The 20,102-nt window shown below is 41.5% G+C and overlaps 1 protein-coding gene across 1 annotated transcript in view; it reads left to right on the top strand.

Annotated features, from left to right (window-relative positions):
* sdccag8 (SHH signaling and ciliogenesis regulator sdccag8) overlaps positions 1–20,102 on the top strand; it is a gene marked incomplete at its 3' end in the record, with an annotated part of 50,427 nt that overhangs the window by 17,674 nt on the left and 12,651 nt on the right. Inside the window, 3 exon segments of the mRNA XM_035663486.1 lie at positions 4,591–4,718; positions 9,173–9,281; positions 11,193–11,324. Coding sequence (XP_035519379.1) covers positions 4,591–4,718; positions 9,173–9,281; positions 11,193–11,324 — 369 coding nt within the window.

The following is a 20,102-nucleotide window of genomic DNA, read 5'->3' as shown; positions in this document are numbered from 1 at the left end:
GAGAGAGAGAAAGAGAGAGATAAAGGGGGGGGGGAGAGGAGAGAAGAGGTGGCCAACAGGAGAGGAGGTGTGAACAGGTGCAGGGCCGCTGAAGGAAGAACCAGCAGATGGAGAGAGACACAGCCAGTTTAGTTACAGGAAAAAAAGGGTGGGAGGGAAAAGAGGAGGGAGGAGGGAGAGATGGAAACAGCAGAAAAAAGGATCGGAGCAGAGATGAGAACGCTCTGGACAGATAGATGGACAGATAGAAAAATAGGCTGGGCACGGAGTAAACGAGCGGTGAGGCTGCATCAGGCCGCCTCTGTGTTTGATGCGTTTGTTTCATAAAGTAGAGCAGCGAGATGAAGGGAGGGGTGTCGAAGGAAAAATGTGGGAGCGGAGTGATTGACTTACATCACCCCGAGGTTTAATAAAAATGTGCTAAAACACATTGAGGTGCATGTGAGAGAAAATTGTGTGACACCGTGTGCGGTCTGCTACACGAAACAATTCAGATATTTATTGTACGCACCAATGATACGCAGCGCTGCAAATATTCAATATGTCACTTTATTTTCTCTGCAGTGCACTCATCCTTTGTTGGCAGTGTCAGTTAGGACTACACAAGGCCTCTGTCTCACTGTCTCTCAGTCACACACACACACAAGCAGGAATCATCTTTGTAGTTTCACGTATCAAACTGTTGAATATTAATGTAGTCTGATTGATGCAGTCTATCATAAATAGCTGTGGATGCACTGGAATTCCTCCACAAAAATGAATCATCACGAGTGTCACCATTTTGAGTAGTTGAAATACGAGCAAATAGTTAACAGTTGTAATTTTATAGTACAGTATCAGCTCATTTCAATTCAATCCTGTCGACGTCAGGACTCACCGAATGATCCTTTGAGCTTCGGGTTCATCAGTTTAAACAATTGGAAATCTGTCTTAAGTTAAATACTCTTAATTTATATATACAGAGATTATTCTTTTAATTTTCGTTTTGTTGATACTGTTAATTAGATGTCAGTTACAAGCAGACTAAGATATGAAAGGGAATACACAAATTAATCTATAATTGTCTGCATATAAATGTTACATGTAAACAATATTCAAATAATTTTTTTGATATCTATATATTCATGAAATCAATAATATATATTAATTATTATTATTGTTATTATTATTATTGTTGTTATTATTGTTATGGGTTTAGCTATTAGTACAGATGGTCCTCTGACAGAAATAGTAATATTCGTCTTCCTCCTCAACAACTCTTTGCAGGGATCATCAGTGTCTTGCATCAGTCTTTGTTGCGGACAAAGCTTGTGTGTTTGCATGTTTGTGCTATAGGCTGTTCACCTGTATGTTAATTTTACACCTGTTACTTTCACAGTAACATCGCAGAGCGTAAATATGAATATGCATTGATTTGAGGAAGAGGTCTTTTTAGTTTTCCATTAGTTTTTGTGTATGTAATTTATATACAATATCTGTCTCTACCCCTTTAACTTGTTTTTAACTTCATGCTTCCAAAAAGTTTGAAGAGCGCTTCATCAAGGATGTCGATATTTCTTTATTATTTGAAGTTACAACAAAATATAGTCACATATTTTGTGTATTTTGCATGTACAGCTGGATTGTTCCGTGTGTGTGTGTGTTTTATATATACTGTATGAATTCAGTCTGTGTATCTTGGTGATATTGTGTTTATTGAGAGACTATAGTCTCTTTTACTTTAGTCCAAACAGCGGTCAGTGGTGCCTGGCATTGGCGAATGTCTCCAATTCCTCCAAGTCCACCGTCTGACTCCAATTTGTGCTCGTTCTCTGATAAACCGCGGCATTTGGTGGTTCTGGCGTGGGATGCCGGCTGCACCATGGGGTGCTGCAAACTCTGTGCTTGGTCAGGCCCTGGCACCCCACATCTAATGGGCAACAGCTTGAATAGTGCCCACTTAGGCAGGCAGTGCAGACTGGGCCCCCTCTTCTTCCTCGCTGCTCCAGCCAGCTAGCCAGCCAGCCACCGCCTCTGCCACCTCCCACTTACCCAGCAGCCACTGTACCTGGCCGCAGCCCCAGAGCCATTCCAGTCTACCTTAGGCCCCTGGCCCATGCAGCTCTCGCCATACTTATCAAGCTGTCCTACAGTGCATCAGGCCAGGCATATACAAACAGGCCCAGCTATCCGCTAACTGAACACTCAGTCTATTGCCTCCTAGGCCCAAACAAGAGTTCCTGCCACAGGCAGCAACCCAGAGCTCATTCACCAATTAGCTGGAAGGCAGATTATTGTCCAGGGAGAATTATCCAGCTCCAGCCCCACATATTCAGCCTCTGCTCTACCCGTCGCCCTTAACACTTGCTCCAGGGCTTGGCTCTCCACTGATATCTCTCCTTTGCTTTCTCGTTTTTATGCTTTAATTTGACAATGCTCATCAGCAGCCATTTTGTGACAGCGTTTTGCAAGTAAACATGTTGCGTTTGATGACAAAATGGCGTAGGGGAAAGAACCACATAACTTAGCCTGGCTTCCCAGCTTTAATTTGATCCTGGATGAGGCTTTCAGGCCTTCGTCAGAGGGATTTGAATCCTCAGGCCCCACTTACTGAACCGAAACTTAGAATCAGCAACCCTCCTCAAGGTTGCCCCATTCCCACCCAGAAATGAAGACCCCGACTCTGTTCTGTTGTGTACAACTTGTACTTATAAAAACCAAACAGATGCCAAATGTGTAACTCTGTGTTTTTGCTTTTCTATCTTCTTCTGTTTTTCATCACTCTCCTCTTCCTCACCACCACTCTATTGCTGACTGCTGGAACTTTTTGGCGGTCTGTCTGATGCTAATTGGTGGGTAAACAGGTCTGGTGTGAGCCTCTCCCCCCCACCCACCCCCCAATCGCACACAAACACACACACATAGACATACACAAATACACACGGCCCCCTGGAACCTCTTGCAGGACCAAATGGCTGGCAACGCCTGCCCGCCATCTCCCGCTGAGCCCTGGTGTGCGCTTTGGTGGCTCAGGCTGCTGTTCAAGCCCAGCGGGGGTTCATTCACTCACACATACACACACACACACTCATACACATACAGACACACACAATCTCCTTGTGTCCCCTGCACACCCGCCACCCGCTTTCACACCCCAGACAGCAGGACAGCAGGAGAACACACACACACACGAAGGAACAGACAGACGCGGTCACTTTAGAGATGCAGGCCAAGCGCTGTAGGGGAGAAAAGTTTTCACTTAAACTGGAGAATTCTCTCTTCATTAGCGCCTTTGGACTTCAGGAAGAGTTCTGTTTATTTGTTCGTTTTTTCCTGTCTTTGTAGTTTTTCTTTTCTTTCCTTCGTTGTCTGTTCCTCTGTTGTTTGGGTACATTTGGACTTAGCTGAGTTAGAAAGTTTGGCTCAAACACGAGTAAAATGCAGTGTTGTTCAAAGCCTTCAGTGTTAAGCACCTTAGTTTGCATCTTACCTGCACAATTTTGATATCGAGACAAATTAAAGTGGAGATTAAAGAGATTTGATTGCTACCAAAAATATCGTGCTTGTCTGCATTCCTGACTCGCCAAGCACAGTGTGCACTACGAAGTCATACAGTTATTCAAAAATGACCCTTGCATAAGAACAGTCTTCTAAAATATCTAATATCTAAAAAATAAGATATGATTGATCAACTGATGTTATGTTGCTGTAGTGTTATATGTTTTTTTTTTTTAGTGCTCAGTGTGGCTGGAAACTGAATTATATTAGATGACAAGCAGCTTAAGCAAAGTAATATCACAGAACACATCTTTTTTTTTTAAACGTTTCTTGAGTCTCAGAACTTCATCCTGGACTTTTAATCTAATCAGTGGATAAAGCTTTTATGATGCACTTGTCTGTATTGACCTGTGTGTGTGTGCGTGTGCGTTTGTGTGTGTGTTCTGTAGACAGCTGCAGTATCACTCAGGGGTCTTCAAACTGACAGTGGCCTGACGCTTTTACCAGTCTACCCCCCGAGTCTTTTGTGTCATTCTCCTTTTTGTCCTTTCTTTCAGTCTCTTGTCGTACGCTGTGTTCTCTCTTCCTGCTTTCGCTCTCACCTCTGTGTTCAGTCTTTCTTTTCCACATCAGAAACAGTTGTCAAGTATGATGGAATTTATTAGGAATCTACTGATGAATCATCTGCTGATCATAGCTGTTATATTCTAGACTGATCACTGGTCTACAAACTACATTTGTTTCACTCAAGTGGAAATTGACACTAATGAGTATGATCAGGGGCATTTGGCAACTTGATGTCACATTAAAGTTGATTGTTGTCTCTGTAAACAGTTAATCCAAATGAGTAAATTGCTTATGCAAATATTGTTTGTAAACATGAGTAAAACCTGTATTATTATTATATTATACCTCTCAATTTTACAAAAAGTAATTATATGTGCAAGACAGACGTTGTAGCCTACAGTATGTGGAAATGTTTTTTATGCTCCAGCAGTAGCACAACATGAGCAATAAGTCACTAAGTGTATTTTTATATAAAATTCCATTTTTAATAGAAAATGTGCAATTATTATTAAAAGAATGATCTAACATCCCAGTTGTTTTCCCCAGACAGGACAGAGATGGTGCAGAACGGGCTCATGAGGAGGAAATGGCGTCTGTGACCCTCTCAGCACGGGAGAGGGAGAGAGAGCTGGCTGTGTTGCTGGAGCAAACAGAGGCTCAACACCAGCAGAGAGGTCAGTGCTTCCAGCAGTGGTCTGGCTCAAAAATACTGTCATGTGTCATAGCTCGCTGTCTCCTTCCCACCTCTTTGAAACCTGTACCTGTTTTAAAGATAGTTAAGTATTCTCTAGGATATGAGTTTCCTTTCCGCTCTATATTTTGCTTATCAAGGGAGTGCCTTTTAATTTAGAGTCTTGTGCAGTAGAACCTCAACCTGGATGTCCACTGGATGCAGCTGCACCGTGTTTCAGTTGCAGCGCAGCTCCCTCACATCTCTGTCGCAGTTCAAATGTTCACTGGAAGCGTTTCAGAGGCAGATCATCTTCAAGCAGTCTGTCCCTCAGCAGCCACATTTTGTTTGGAGTTGTTTTGCCAGCATTTTGTGTTTTACAAGCATATTGAACACACATTTGCAACTCATTTATGATCAATGTGATAGCAGAAACTTTGTGCCTGTAATTAACTTGTTTTAATTACCGTACGTACCACAGTGTCTTATCTCCACTTTCTTTCTAACTCTTGGAAAATGGAAGGAAAATGTTAGCATTCTGTCTCCTGCTATTCAGACTTTGGAGAAGAAGAGACATAAAAGACAAAACCACCAATATTTATTTAAATACATCATGAAATATTATATTCCTATCAATTGACAGTAGATATCAGCATTTAGATACATGCACAAAAGAAATTTTACCCTCCAGTCTTTCGTCTGGTGGCCATTGGCCTGCTAGCTGTCAGGTGCGATGGAGCCACATCAGGTGGACCGCGGGTGTCGGACTTCCCAAAGGGCCGAATTAAAGGGTTTTCAGTGGAGAGCTCCATATACTTAAGAACATCTCTACTAGGGCTGTCACAATATCAGCTTTTCAATGCATGATTAATATAATTAATGATATTGGTGCAATATTTATAGAAAATTTGAAAAATGCTCTAAATCAAATTCATCTTTAACTTTTATTATGTGGTTGTCTCTTTTTTGGCAAATAAATTACACTCAAAACAGTGTAAGTATAGGGAGGTGATAACTGTACAAAAGCGTTTTATATATAACAATTGAAAAAACTGACACTGAGAGAGAACGACAAAGCAAGAACTTAAAGAAACAGAAATGATTTAAGATGCGCTGGTTTATTTAGAAAATATTATCATGTATGTATTATTAACATGATATAAATATGTTATTATGTTATTATTGACAATACTAGTACTGTACTGTAGACTGCTGTGGCATATTAGTTGTCTTACACGAAGAGGAGTGGGAGAGGGCAGAGACCAGAACAGGACAAAGCAAAACTAAATAGGATGGAGCACACAGAGTCAGAGTATCCAGAACTGTAAGGAACAAAACAGCAGAGTTGATCAGGGTCAGCTACAGAATCACAGCTGGAGCTGGGAGGGTTTCAGTCTCTTCCTCAAGGACACCTCAGCAGGGTGGATCTTTGCTGGAACAGGGTCTTGAACCTGCATCTTCCAGTTGAAGGATGGTTTTCCTGCTTACTGTGGCACCGTGCTCCCCACCAACACAACATGGTCAGAGTGGGAGGGGATGGACAGGAACACAAATCATTTGAGCTGAACAAGACTGAGCTGAAGTGACCTCAAAAGAGCAGAACAGAGCAAAAAAAAAAACAAAAAAAAAACAGAAGCCATGAGAGGAGAAGACAGAATAGCAGGGCAGAGCAGAGGGAAGGTGATGGGAGCAGAGCATAGAGACCCAACTCAGAGCTCCCTGTCTGTCTGCACAGCAGAGCTGCTGCTGCTAGCACATCTGTTGCACCATCTGGATTCCCCCCTCTCACCCACCACCCACCCTCAGCCACCCCTCTCCCTCCCTCCCTCCCTTCTCCTATCTTTTTATTTACCTGTGGTTCCCTTCAGCAACCAGGGAGCCTGCTGGTACGCAGAACAAAGATGGAGGGTATAGAGGGAGGAATGGATGGAGGGAGGGAAGGGGGGGGTAAACAAAGGGTTTGTTTCTGGCGCGTGTCGGCAGCACACATGTTGTCTAAAGAGAGCTGACATCAGAGCACAGCAGGAAACTGTGGATGGGGAGGGGATGGAGGGGTGGACGTCCTTTAGTAGCTCGCATCACTTCCTCTCCCCGTGCAACCCAACAGACGAGCTGGATAATTAGCTTTCTTGCTCTCCAAATCCCGCCTCTCTGTCCATCCGTTTGTCCTTCCATCCATCCGTCCCCCTCTCCCTTTTTCTCCGCTCCCTCCCACCTTTTTTCAGATTTTTTTTTCATGTTTCTTTTTTGAGTAAATGCGTACAGAGCAGCCTCTAGATGATATCAGATATTTGTTTCTCTCCGTCCCTCCCTCCCTGCCACGCTTCTTCTCTCCATCCCTCCCTCCCTCATTTTTTCTCTGTTTGTTTCCAGTGCCAGTTCTGCTGTGTTTCTGTGTCCCAGGGTTCTTTTTGGCCTACGCATGGCCAGACGCATTCAAAGCCTGTTCAGCTAATTAGCATTCTTCATGCAACTTTTCCAGCACTGACCAAACTTTGTTCAGTGTACGTGTGTGTGCACGTCTGTGAGTTTGTGTAGTTTATTTTCATGCTCTGTAGCATTCAATTTCTGCCCTCCATGCATTATCTATGGCAGTAATATGGGGACAGAGGCTGTATGAAGGGGAATGAAAAAAGGTTAGTGGTAACTCACTTAGAGACACAATGTGAAGCTAGTAAAAAAGTGAGTAATATTACATTCAAAGCTATGGATGGAAAAATCAGTGGACAATGGCCTTTACACCTCTCCCAGCCATAGTTTCCTGCTTTTTATATTAGCATACTAGCATTTCTGTAGCACATAAAGAGAGAAGAAGTGAGAAACAGAAAAAAGTGTAGAGTGGAATTTCAGCCTGCAGGTAGAAGGTATGTATCATAGCACAGAGATCTACCATCATGGCTCTTCCTCTTCTCTTTTTTTCTATCTCTTTCTTTCCCCCCAGTATCTACTGTATGCAACAAAAAGAAAAAGAAACTCTTCACAAGTCTGAGCTACTTTTCAAAGACTGCAAGTCCTTGGTGTTTTTGGTTTCGGTTGACTGTAACAGAATGCCGGAGCAGGTGGATCATTCCCTCCATCCAAACGGCAGCCATTGTTATTTTAAAAGAGCAGACATATGTTGGAGAGCGGAACGTGGATCATTTCAAAGGAATGATGAAAGCCCAGTGTTGGATTGTTCAGAAAGAGGCCCCCATGAGCGGATGAGGACGTGGCAGGAAGGGTGGAAAGGAGAAAGAAAAGCGCTTTCAAACAACAATCCTCTCTCTTTCTCCATCTCGTTTTACCCTTCTCGCACACTTTATATTTCCCTTCTCTATTCTCTGTACTTCTGCTTTTGCTCTGTACATCTCCGCCTGTTGTTTGAACAGTTTTGATTTGTGAATTTTGTGTATGTCGACAAAAGCATTTTTGGGAATACATTCAAAGAGACGTGTATCTCGCTGGTGCTGCAGTATTCTGTACGATCGATTTCATTGTTTAGCTCAGTCCATAATGTAGATGTTTTCTTCTGGTATGTGAGGCCGTTTGGTTGGCCTGCTCTCGGACATATTGCACATGTTAATAGAAGTACCCTAGATGCTCTTAAGCATTATTTATTACTACTAATACAGTATATTCAGTAGTCCATTGAACCACTGTAGCATGAAATTGCAGAAAATTGAAATTGGTTTCTTCTCCTAAATTGTAACTTTGTTGATTTTGTTGCAAATTTTAAGTTTGATTTTTATTTGAGGGTTTCTTCAGACACTTTCTATATTCTCCACTGAAATTTAGAGATGGGTATAAAGAAGGTATAAAGGTACAAAGGATCACTCAAATCCTTTTCACAGTTTTAATATTCCCATTGTGACAAAGGAACTCTTCTGGTGCGAACAATCAGCCACCAATATTGTCTGTCCCACTGCTTTACAATATCACTGACTTGTTTTAACTGACTTGGATTTCTTGTTCCTTTGTAAAAACTGTATTCATAAATGTAATTTTAAATATTTTTACAGTGTCGTCTTAATGACATTCTTGTATGTGCATGCATGTGTACTCGAGTTTGTTCAGTGCTGATAAGAAGCAGGTACAGCAAAAAACTGCCACCACAGTTTTAGAACAAGTTTCTGTTTAAGATTTGTACAGTAAGCTTAGAAATTGTCTGTTTAGGTTTAAGGATAGATAGTCTATATATAGAGAGAGATATATATTAGATACACAAATATGCAATGCCTTGCTCTGATATGACGCAGATGCTTTCAGCAGTTGCTGATGACCACACAGTGTTGAAAGCAGACATTGCTTGATGATGAATAATGGTTTCACAAAATCTGATTCAACCGCCAGCCGAAAACACAACTCTGGAAACCATTTCTGTTGTTGTCTGTGCTACGTTTCTGTATTTGGTTGTGTTTTCTTGCGGTGTGTTGAGTTCTCAGGGTCACTAAACAACAACTTTCCCATGATCGTTTGCAGTTGGAGAGTTGGATGGTCTGCTGAGTTCCCAGAATTCCCTGATCAGGAAGCTAAAGGACGAATGTTGCGTGCTGGGAGTCAAACTGGAAGAGCTGACAGAAAACAGCAGGTCAGTCTGTTCTTTTTAATTCTTTCATCACATTTCCTCTTTGTTTGACCATTTATTCACTTGATTATGCTTTTGTTCTTTGTAACTGTAACTCTTTGGCTTACATTCTGACTTATTCATTTATCTCTTTTCTCCATGAAAAAATGTTCACGTGGAGAGGTAAAATTTATTTTCGTGGTTATACACAGCTTCTCTTTTCCAGCAATTTACTTGTTCAGCTGTTTATTGATTCTATCTGTTGGAAATCCATGTCATCATTTCATGAAATATCATCTATCCAGGCTGTTAGGACAGAGCATGTCAACATACTACATACTGCTTCCCAGTCTGACCTGTTTTCTTGTTAACCTGATGCTACAGTAGTCACAGCAGGCCTGCACAGCTCTCCATCTGGGCTGCCTGTGTGTGTGTTTCTGTGTGTGTTTTTGCACTTCAGTGTGTGTTCGTGAGTGTATGTGTGTGAGAGTGACCCTGGACCCAGTGTCCTGTCAGCTGTTGGAGCTGTGCTGCACATTAGTCACATGACAGCCCCCAATCTGGCCCTTCCAGACCGCACTGGCCTCACCAGCCACAGGACACATGCACATAATACACACACACCAAAGTACCCTGTGTCTTATGCATGTACATCAATACTGAATACACGTATATCCACACTGTAATAACTACCACCTTGAATGTCTTTTTATGGGGGGGGGATTTCACACACATGCTGACACACTGTCATAAAGGTTCATACCCTACATCTGCTGTATGTGTGTGTTATGTAGTTTAGCAACAGTGTGGTGTGGGTGTGTTTTGTGCCTCGGGCTGTTTGAGCTCCTGGAGTCCAAGCCCAGTGTAGCGGTTAAAGTCCTGCTGGACAGCCTCAGTCAGGCTAAGTGAGGTTACACTGAGACAGTTGCAGCAAGATGAAAAATAAAACTCTTGATGAATTGTTTTCAGTTGTTCGTCTGACTGCGGGCCGTACGAGGCTCACTCCTACTGATTGGTCAGTGTAATGTTGTGTCGCTGACTATGTGGTTCAGAGCGACGCTCACCACGTAACGGCAACCAGTGACCTCTGTTGCATATCATACCCCTCTTTCTCTCCCTGTATTTCCTTCTGTAATCCTATTGTCAAATAAATAGCAAATACAAATTGAGAAGCATTAATAGCAGAGTAAATGGTCTACAGTATACTGTATGACGTCAGTTATTAAATTAAACCTTTTTACTCTCAGAATTAATAGTAACTTATACCAATAAAAACAGTCCTGAAATAAATTTTGCATTCATGAATGTTTTTTAGAACAGTTGATTGAACTGATTATTTTGGTGGGTGTAGGTTGTGGTGCTGTTGAACCGTCACTGATATAAATGAATGATAGAAACACCTGTTAATAAAACGCAGTACAGTTAAACTGCACCAAAAACGACATCCCCCAAAATAATCACACAGTTGAATCAACACCTCTCTAAAACAGTTTCACCAAATACTGAACATTATAACCTCATGAAGGTAGGATTTATTGCAGTTATGACAATTGAAATCTGCATTAGTTTTAGTTTGATGCACCTAATAAAAAGAGAAAAGAGTTGAGTGTTCAGATAATTAGTTATTACCGATTTGAAATCCCCAAATCTTTGGACTTAAAATCTGTGTAGACTGTGGACTTCAAAAAGCAGCTCAAGACCTACCTGTTTAGACTTGCCTTTGCTCAGTTTAATTTAATTATTTCATTTATTGATTTATTTCTCTAACTTATTTCATTCTGTATTTTATTACTTTCTATCATCTTACTTTGTGAAGCATTTTGTGATGTGTTCTACAAACAATAGTATTTTATCTTACTTGCATTGCTGCGTCGCACATGGTACACTGTTAAGGTGCATTTTTCACATCTGTATTGTGTGTGTGTGTGTGTGCAGAAGTGAGATGGAGCAGCTGGCCCTGGAGAAGCAACATCTAGAAGAGACAGTAAAGAGTCTGAGAGCTCGCTGCTCCGACATGGAGGAACAGTGTGTCCAGCATGGCCGCATGCACCAGCGCATGAAGGACAGGTATGTAAATACACACATGAACATTTTTACTCCCCCCCAGTAACCACTGCACTTATTTGAATGAAAAACTGGCACATGTATCTTATGATTGTCTATCAAGGTGTGTATTTTAATGCATAACTCAATATCAAGATCAAAACATTTTTCTGTTATTAAAATAACGGCAGCCTTGTTGCTGCTGTTGATGTTTGTTTCAGTTTGCAGAATCTGGCTGCAGGCCTTACAAAAGACAAAAATAAGTGCAGTTTTCTTCACAATTTGTCCTTAACCAGTCCATCTTCTGCTCATCTAATGTAAGAATTGTTTTATTTTTTGTTGACACAGTAGTTTTTGTCATCATCACTTTACTCTCCTGCTGTCTGTGCAGTGGCAACATTATCTGCTTCATCAGGCTACAAACTGTTCTCTGATCAAAAAACACAATTTATTTCTATAAAGTAACAGAAAGAATAAACTAGTGATAGACTCCCATGACATTACTTGTGATGATCCACGGACTGTAACTGTATCACGTGTGAATATTTAACAGCCAAACAGATATTACGTGCACTAGGTGAAACACAGAATTAGGGTTAGGTTTTAAACTTAGTGCTTATATATCAGACTGATCATTAATTGCTCTGTTGATTCAGAACAAATCATGAATACAAAATGAAGATAAAAAGCAGATCATTTATGATAAACTGTGACTGGTTTGGTGTCGACTAACCAAAATAATACCTGATGGGGAAGTCAACCCTATAAAGCCTTTCTAGCACAGCTGAGGGTATCTTGAATATTTGCTTTCTTAGTCTTCTATGACATTAAACTGAATATCTTTGGGGTTTGGACTGTTGGTTGGATAAAACAAGCAATCTGAATGATGTCAACTTTGGCTTGGTTTTTGTACAATTTCTTCACATTTTATTGACCTTCATCGACTAGTCAAGAAATGAATCAACTGATCGATATTGCAAAAAATCATTAGTTGCAACCATAAAGCAGTGCTTATGTTATAGGTACAACATTTATCATTCCACTGAAGACATTTTTCAGAGCATTATATAGTATAATGCACAATTTTACACGTTTGTGAAACTGCTCTGCGTAGCATATAGGTAGCGATTCCGGAAACACTGACTTCTAAAAGTTGCAGCTAAAAGTGAGTCCATCTTCGGCTTATACTACAGTATCTGTAGCGTGTGTGTGTGCGTGTGTGTATGATGTATCCCTAAGTGTGGAGCCCAGTTGGTGTGTGTCTCCACAGGGCGCCTGGCATACAGCCTGGCTCTGCCAATGTGGGCGAGGGTGTGTGGGTGTTGTTGCCCCACTCTGCAGGATCTCTACCCCAGTCGCCACCCCACCCCCAACTACACCTTTCTATTACACAAAACCAAACACACACACACACACACACACACACACCACACTCACCCTTTTCTCCTGCTCCATCACTGACACTACATATTGTCTACCACCCACCGGTGTTAACCTGCCGACAGTCAGACGCTGCCAAAAAACAAAGTTTACCAAGTCACAGCTGTCTCCTGGTTGTGTGTGACTCTTTTTGTGTGTTTCATAGAAGGAAAAACAATCCAAGTTGTCAAGGAGTGTGAAGTATGAATATTCTGTATGTTTCCGCGCATATGTTATAGTGGTATTTTTATGTGTGTATGTGTGTGTGTATTACATGTTCTCAGGAGGTTTAGCAGAGTAGGAATCTGGCTGCCAAAAGTGGATTGGCTGGGAAGTTGGCACCTAACTTCTCTCTTCTCCCAACTGAACCACGATAATCACTCTTGGCATTTAGTGAGTTTTATTTTCTGCTTTGACACTTACTGGGTTGATGAATCCTCCTGATATTTAAATATCTCTTGAGTTCAGTTCTACATGAGGTCACTTTTGGAGTTGCTGTCAAGCCGCTTGACCACATTTTGTGTTTCATGTTTGGAGATAACTGTTGTGGTAGGACGTGTGCATGTTTGGAAATGCATTTATTCGTTTTTTGAGCATTACATTTAAGTATTTTTGGCATTTATGTGTTAAGTTTTAGGTGCTTTATTGTAAAGAGGCGCCGTATAGGGATAAGGGAGAGACTGGGAGGCAAGAGAGATATGACTCACGTTTACAGTGATCCACATTCCAGCTGGTACTTGGTTTTTCAGTATGTGGTTGTGTTTCTGGTACTGATTGTACTCCGGGGGCAAAACTAGAAAACTTGAAAACCTGCCACAGATACGTTCTTATATTGGTTTTAGCTTAAACAGCAACAAAAAAAGATCCAGATTTTGTGTTTTTTATGTCAGAATTAAGCTGTAGATGCCGGACTGAACTTTATGGATCTCTGTTCTGTGTGTGTGCACGCAGTTATATTTATGTCTGTATATTTGTGTACAAGCGAGAGTACGTCATATGGCACTGTTCACGTACTGAACTGCATGCATGTTCTTGTAATCCTCAGTGTGTCTGTGTGTGTGTGTGTCTGTGTGTCTATACATTCGGTATATATACGTTGGTTCCTTAGGGCCCTGAGCACTCGGTGGGCACCCTGTCGCGCTGCTCGAGGGTTAAGGTGTACGTGTTAACAAGCTGGTGCAAGTGGGTTCAATATCCAGCGCCCCGCCCCTCCCCACAGCCTCTCCATCGGCCTGCAATCTGTGCTGCGAAGAGCGGCAACAGCGCACCACGCACAAAACATTTGGAAAATCAGCTTGATTTATTTTTACATGGGCAAGCTGATTGCCAAACTACACAGGGGTTTTAGCACACAATGTTTTGCTTCACCACTTAATTATTTATTTCACTATGTCTGTGTTGTTGCTTTTTGTTTTTTTTTGCCTGGAAATGAAAAGATGGACTGGGAGAGTGGAGAGATGGAGAAGAGCACCGAGTTAGGGAAGAGCAAAGCCAGTTACTATAAATGGTAATTTAAAGGTTAAACGTGTTTTTATGACCAATCTGATTCAGGAATAATACATTACATTTTAGTTTCTTAAGTTAAATGTATATTTTACACGAGTGAGCACAATTGGAAATGTTTGCATATGTAGATTTTATTTTAACTCTTTATTTTCCAGAATCTTTATTTGATTGGTGACATTTTATTTAGTTATTTCGCACTTTTCTGGTGCTTATTCTGAGTAAAAACAAGCAAAGTCTCTCTTAACTTAGTAGAAGTTAAAAATGATGAGAGCTAGTTTGTCAGTGAGGGAAGGTTATGTTTGTGAGGAAACTCGTCGTATCGTATAAACAAACAAATATATTACATATGCAGAAATTACAAAATATAGGAGATTGATGAGACTTGTTTTTACAATTTATTTAATTCTGAATACAGATATCTTATATGCACAACTAACAGAATCTGTTCTGTTATTTTCAAATGTGACCGGTCATTATGTCATTGGTTTAAGTAATTTAACATCTCGATAAAATCCTGACACGAGCAGAAAGCTTAGTGCAAATCAGTCAAAAGAGAAACATGTAAGATGTTAGTGAGAACCAGTGAGAAGAAACAATCCAATCATATGTTGAAGCTTGTGAAGGATATTACCGCTCTTTAAATATTTTCTCCTTGTGTGAAGTTTTTAGTGAGTCCAAGCAATCTCTGAAATAATAATAATTTAAAAATGATATCTTAAATATCTGTATTGCAGCACGGTTCTTGTGATTCAATAAAACACCAGAGCGAGACACAGTCAGACTAAAGACGACTGTCTGCGACACTGCACTACAGCGTGCTGTGTTTATTTATTTTTTAATTTATTTTCTTGGGGTTCACCTTAAAAAAAAAAAGAAAATCAAGAATAATTTCACCTTTTGTGTATAAAACAGAATTTATATCTATATAACAAGAAATAAAAACTGTTCAAGTTCAATCCGTGTGTATAAAAATCTTTTTTTTCCTGAATGATGTTGGGGAGAGAGAGAGAGAGAGAGAGAGAGAGAAAGAAAAGTTTTCTGTGACTTCTTTGCTGTTTATTTTCTGTTCATACTTAAGATTTGAATCCACTGTCTCTCAACTGTCCTCTCGCCTGCCCCCTCTCCTCCCTTATTAACCCATCTTCTTCTTATCTCTTTTCACTTTCCTCTTTGCCCTTCTCTCATTTTCCAACTTAACTCCTCTCCTCTCTTTCTCCTCCTCCCCTCTGCATTCTGTACCAAACACCACGCAAACCTTTTCTCACCTCACAGCTGTTCGCAGGCTGTTTCACCAATTATCACTATGCATGTACACCGAGGTCACTTACACATACTCTCTCTCTCTGTCACACACACACACACACACACGTAAAACAGACCAACATAACACCAACGTTTGCTTAACCACACATAGTGACAGCAGAGAGTGTGTTTGTCAGCCCTGTGTGTGCGTGTGCATGTACTATATGTTTATGTGAGCGCACAGCTCACTGTGCAGCCCTTTAAGGAGAGCAGCAACATATACGCAGATGTGCCTGTAGATCCACAGGCTTCACTGGGCCATATGGCCTCCACGAAGAAAGATGGTGCGTGCGTCTGGAGGAGAGCAGAGGAGGGAGGGAAGGATGGAGGAGGGATGGAGGGCCATGTGGGGTATGAGCTGTGCAAGCAGTTGTTGAAGTATGTATGCCTGTGGATGTGTGTGGATGTGTGTGTGTGTGTGTGTTTGCACCAGAGGCTCCAGGAGATTGGTTAATGGAACAAATGGTCGCGGCGGGCCGGGGTAGAAGGAACAGGCTTGCTGCTACCGCGGGCGGACAGCGAGCCCCGGGCGAGGGCTGCTTCATCTGGGCTCCTGCCACACACATACACACACCCTCTGTCAAACCTTCTTCTCTCCTCATCCCCCACCCCCCAAACACACAGTGTGCTGCCATGCCCCAGAAGCAAAAGGACGCTCCTCGCAAAACTTTTCATTTGCAAATTAAGTTGGCAGAGGCTGGGCAGAAGAAACAGGACAGCTTTCATTTGTTTCATCTGTGTGTGTGTGTACGTGTGTGTGTGTGTGTATGTGCACGCACACACATGTGTGAATGTGTGTCAAGTGTGAGAGTGATTGCTCAGAGTCTGGAGGCATCTGGGGGCCACGCTCAATTCCAATTAGCCTCTTTCCAAAGTGCGCAAACACACTCTTGGAAAAACGCTGAGGTGAAAGGCAGTCTTGGTAAAGCTCAAACAAGCTTTAAGGACACTGGCAGACCCTTTCCTAGAAAGATTGTCAAAGTTTTCCCTCAACTGGGAATGTGGTAAGACATTTGAAGGTCTTGTGAGACAAACCTGTCCAGCTGTGACTAGCATGTGTTTCAAATTAGGAATTTCACAAAGACACATGCTGACTCACCAACTCATACCAAGATGTGTGCCTATGTGCATACACATACAGGGCTATCACATGCATGCATTTTGCTCATACTGTATGAAGATACACATATAATGCACACAGGGAAACACACACAATATCTTTGTCTCTTTGTGCTCAAATCACACACCAACAAACGGTTAAACGGTTAAACTAAATATAGTTTAACCGTCCATACAGTCACAGAGAGTAGTCACCAGCATGCTAAGCCCCACGGTGGGAATAGTATCTAAGGACAGCAGCATCTGCTCTGAGCTCCTCAGCTGGCTGGTTTGGAAGTAAGCGCCCTGTAATTGCCAGGAAACGGTTGCACAGAGCACCTCATTTCTGAACTCAAGCCATACATCACTGAAGGAATGAGAAGGTAGACAACTGATTTAAAAAGCCCTTTCATTTTAACACGGCCATTTCCAAAAAGCATCACCTTTCATGTTGGGATGTCTCTGGGTTCAGAGTTCACTTTGGCCTGTTGGAGGTTTATGTCTTTGCCCCTTTGTCTTTCCAAAATGCACAATTAAGACTGCAATCCAAAAAGTGATGACTGTAATATCTGGAATCGCCTGTGAAATTGGTACAACACGGACCACTGCTGTTGATTTTCAATAAGGAATCACTCACTATTAAATGTCTAATAACTTGACCTGGAGGTGAAAAGCGATAAAGAACCCAGTGAAGCTAAACAGTGATGAGGGATTTTCTGCAGATCCCTCTCTGGGCAGGCAGGGGACTGGAAATAAGTCAAACGACTGTTGTTATTATAGACTAGAATTTTTCAGTCAAGAAATGCATTTTTTCTTGTTAGTTCCATATTCTCTCTTCCCTTTGTGTTGAAAGGGTGTGAAGACAGGAGGAAGAGAAATGACAACATTGAGGAAAAGGTGAGAGAAGCAGAGACAACATGATGCAACCGCAACCCCAACCAACCTTTCTTTTTACTTTGATTCCTTACTTTGCTTCCTATCCTCTTTTTCCACTGTCTGTGATCCCTCCTTCCCCCACATCTTTCCAAGAAGTGTAAGGGTTGTCATTAGAGTGAATGAGTAGTTTGGCCCTATCAGCTGTTCCATTCACGTGCACTTCAAAGAAACTTTTACTGTCTGTCTTTCTCACTTATTATCATCTCTGTACAACTACTGAGATACACATACCTCTTGTAATCTCCTAAAATTTGCCATAACCAATGCTAACAAAAGACAAAATGATTATGTGAAAAGGTGTACCTTGTAGCTTTAAACCCACAGAGATTCATCATGCAACTGTGCTGCTGTTTTAGCTCATTATTTTGATCTTATAACTGCATTTTTTTGACCACTTGGGGGCAGCACAATAAGCTACATTGTCACCATATAAAGTTGATGTGGCAAACTTGTTAGGATACAGTGTGTTATTTACATAAAAAGCAGACACACAACAACATTAGCATTTTTTGGTCTTTTTATTATATATTCAGCTCTGTTTAAGTACCAGTGTGTAGGATTTAGTGGTATCCAGTAGTGAAGTTGCAAATTGCAACCAGCTGAACACCGCTCACGTCTGTATTTGACGACCTGGGAATGAGAACGGGCTGAGAAGTGTGCAGAAGGAATTACGGTGGTCACGTAACTTGTAAAAAATGCTAAAGTCTCTATCCACACCCAGTGTTTGGTTTGTCCGTATTGGGCTACCGTAAAAAAAAAAAAGGCAGTTCAACATGGCAAACTCCATGGAAGGGGACCTGTGGCGTCTATAGATAAAACCAGCTCATCCTAAGGTAATGAAAACACAACGATTCATATTTCTGGTGATTATATAATAATGAACCTATAAATATCATATTCCATTTCTATGAATAGATCCTCCTAAATGTCACAAACTGGACCGTTAAATGTTCCACTACATTCAGCTGCGAATTGCTAACCATGTCAATCTGTTGTTTGGTGCTGGGCTGGTAGTGTAAAATGGATTTTGCCATTAGAAGCAATGGGAGTGAATCAAGACAGTAACGGCTGTGGGCCATAAAACCTAAACAATTACTTAAAAGTCACTGCAGATTCAGGTGATAATTCTCTGTGACAGTACGAGTGACTCCCTTCACATTAAGCTACAGGTAGTTACTTTAACAATTGTTATTATAAAAATACTGATTATAACAGTTTTAAGGCTTGCGAATTCTGCTATGTCAGATTTTTTCAGCTTCTTGCATAGTTCCTTGTAATTCCTTTTGTAATTATTTGCACCTTTTGCCCATTTCTAGTGAATACATCAGCTCCCACACAACTATTTGGTTTTATTATCTGTGTATTAGGATATACATTCTTGCCACATTTTGACACCACACTATAATCATGTACATACATCGTATTCCTTCTACACAGTCTGCAATGAAAGCTCCACTCACTGGCTACCGGACACAGTAATTCCATCAGCAAACTACACGAATGCTAAAACAACAATCCTCTTGTTAGCCGAAATCCACAGATATGTCTGTGATGATGGCAAATCAAAGTGGCAACATCCTGCAAATATCCAGAGATTAGCTGAGAGTGACACTGATACCAGTCTCACAATCCCAAGCTCCAGTACAGGCACATGCGCACACACAAACACACAATCACAAACACACACCCCGTCCCAGCATCGTACGACAAGTCTGTCAGGCTGCCAGGGAGCTCCAGCCAACACTCACCGCCTCCGCCAACAGACTCCATTCTGCCCTGGCTTTACTTTTCAAGACCTCGCTAGGCTATCTCACTCTAATTGGCTGAAACCAGAGCAGGTCGTCATTCTTTTCCAAGGAATGTTCTGGAAATCAAAAACAACTTCCCATTTTTTCACTTACACTAACCACTCAATTAGGCCCCTATTAAGAGTAACTGGGAAAGCTTTTTGGGTTTTACACTCACTCAAATAAAAGCTCAGCAAGCACTCATCATATTGAGTGAAATCAAAAACACTTGAATATTTAGTTAGTCATTTCGCAAACAAATTCCCCCCAAAAGATGGCTTTCAAGGGAGCTTTCAGTCAAGACCACTTTCAAGTTGACAATAAAATGAACAAAACTGAAAACAATAAGAACTTTGACAACAATACACCACAGTTTATTCAAGCTCGCCACTCGTCGCCACTTTTTTCCCTCCGCCACCCACTGAGCGACGATGTGGTGAGAAGCAGCGATCTTCGAATGGTGGGGAAGTGGATACAGGGACAAGCAGTCCTCAGCTTTGGCTTGACAGGCGCTTACTGACTATGCTGGCTGGCCCCTAATCTACACACACGCATCTGCAAGTGTGCATCTGCTTAAATGTAGATATTTCTGCAAGCATATAAAAAGGGGCAGGTTATGGCACAACACACTGAAGGAGTACTACATGCATGTATGCACACACAAACCAAAACACACACACACAAACAGACACACACAGACGCACTGGCAGGATCCTTTTGAAGAGTGTGAGGGACCAAAGGGGGGGGGGGGGGG

The sequence above is a fragment of the Morone saxatilis genome, unplaced genomic scaffold, assembly GCF_004916995.1.
Source record: "Morone saxatilis isolate NCDOM2014 unplaced genomic scaffold, NCSU_SB_2.0 Contig19, whole genome shotgun sequence".
NCBI classification, from domain to species: domain Eukaryota; kingdom Metazoa; phylum Chordata; class Actinopteri; family Moronidae; genus Morone; species Morone saxatilis.
The sequence above is the reverse complement of the archived record's forward strand: the minus strand, read 5'-3'. Positions and strand labels throughout refer to the sequence as shown.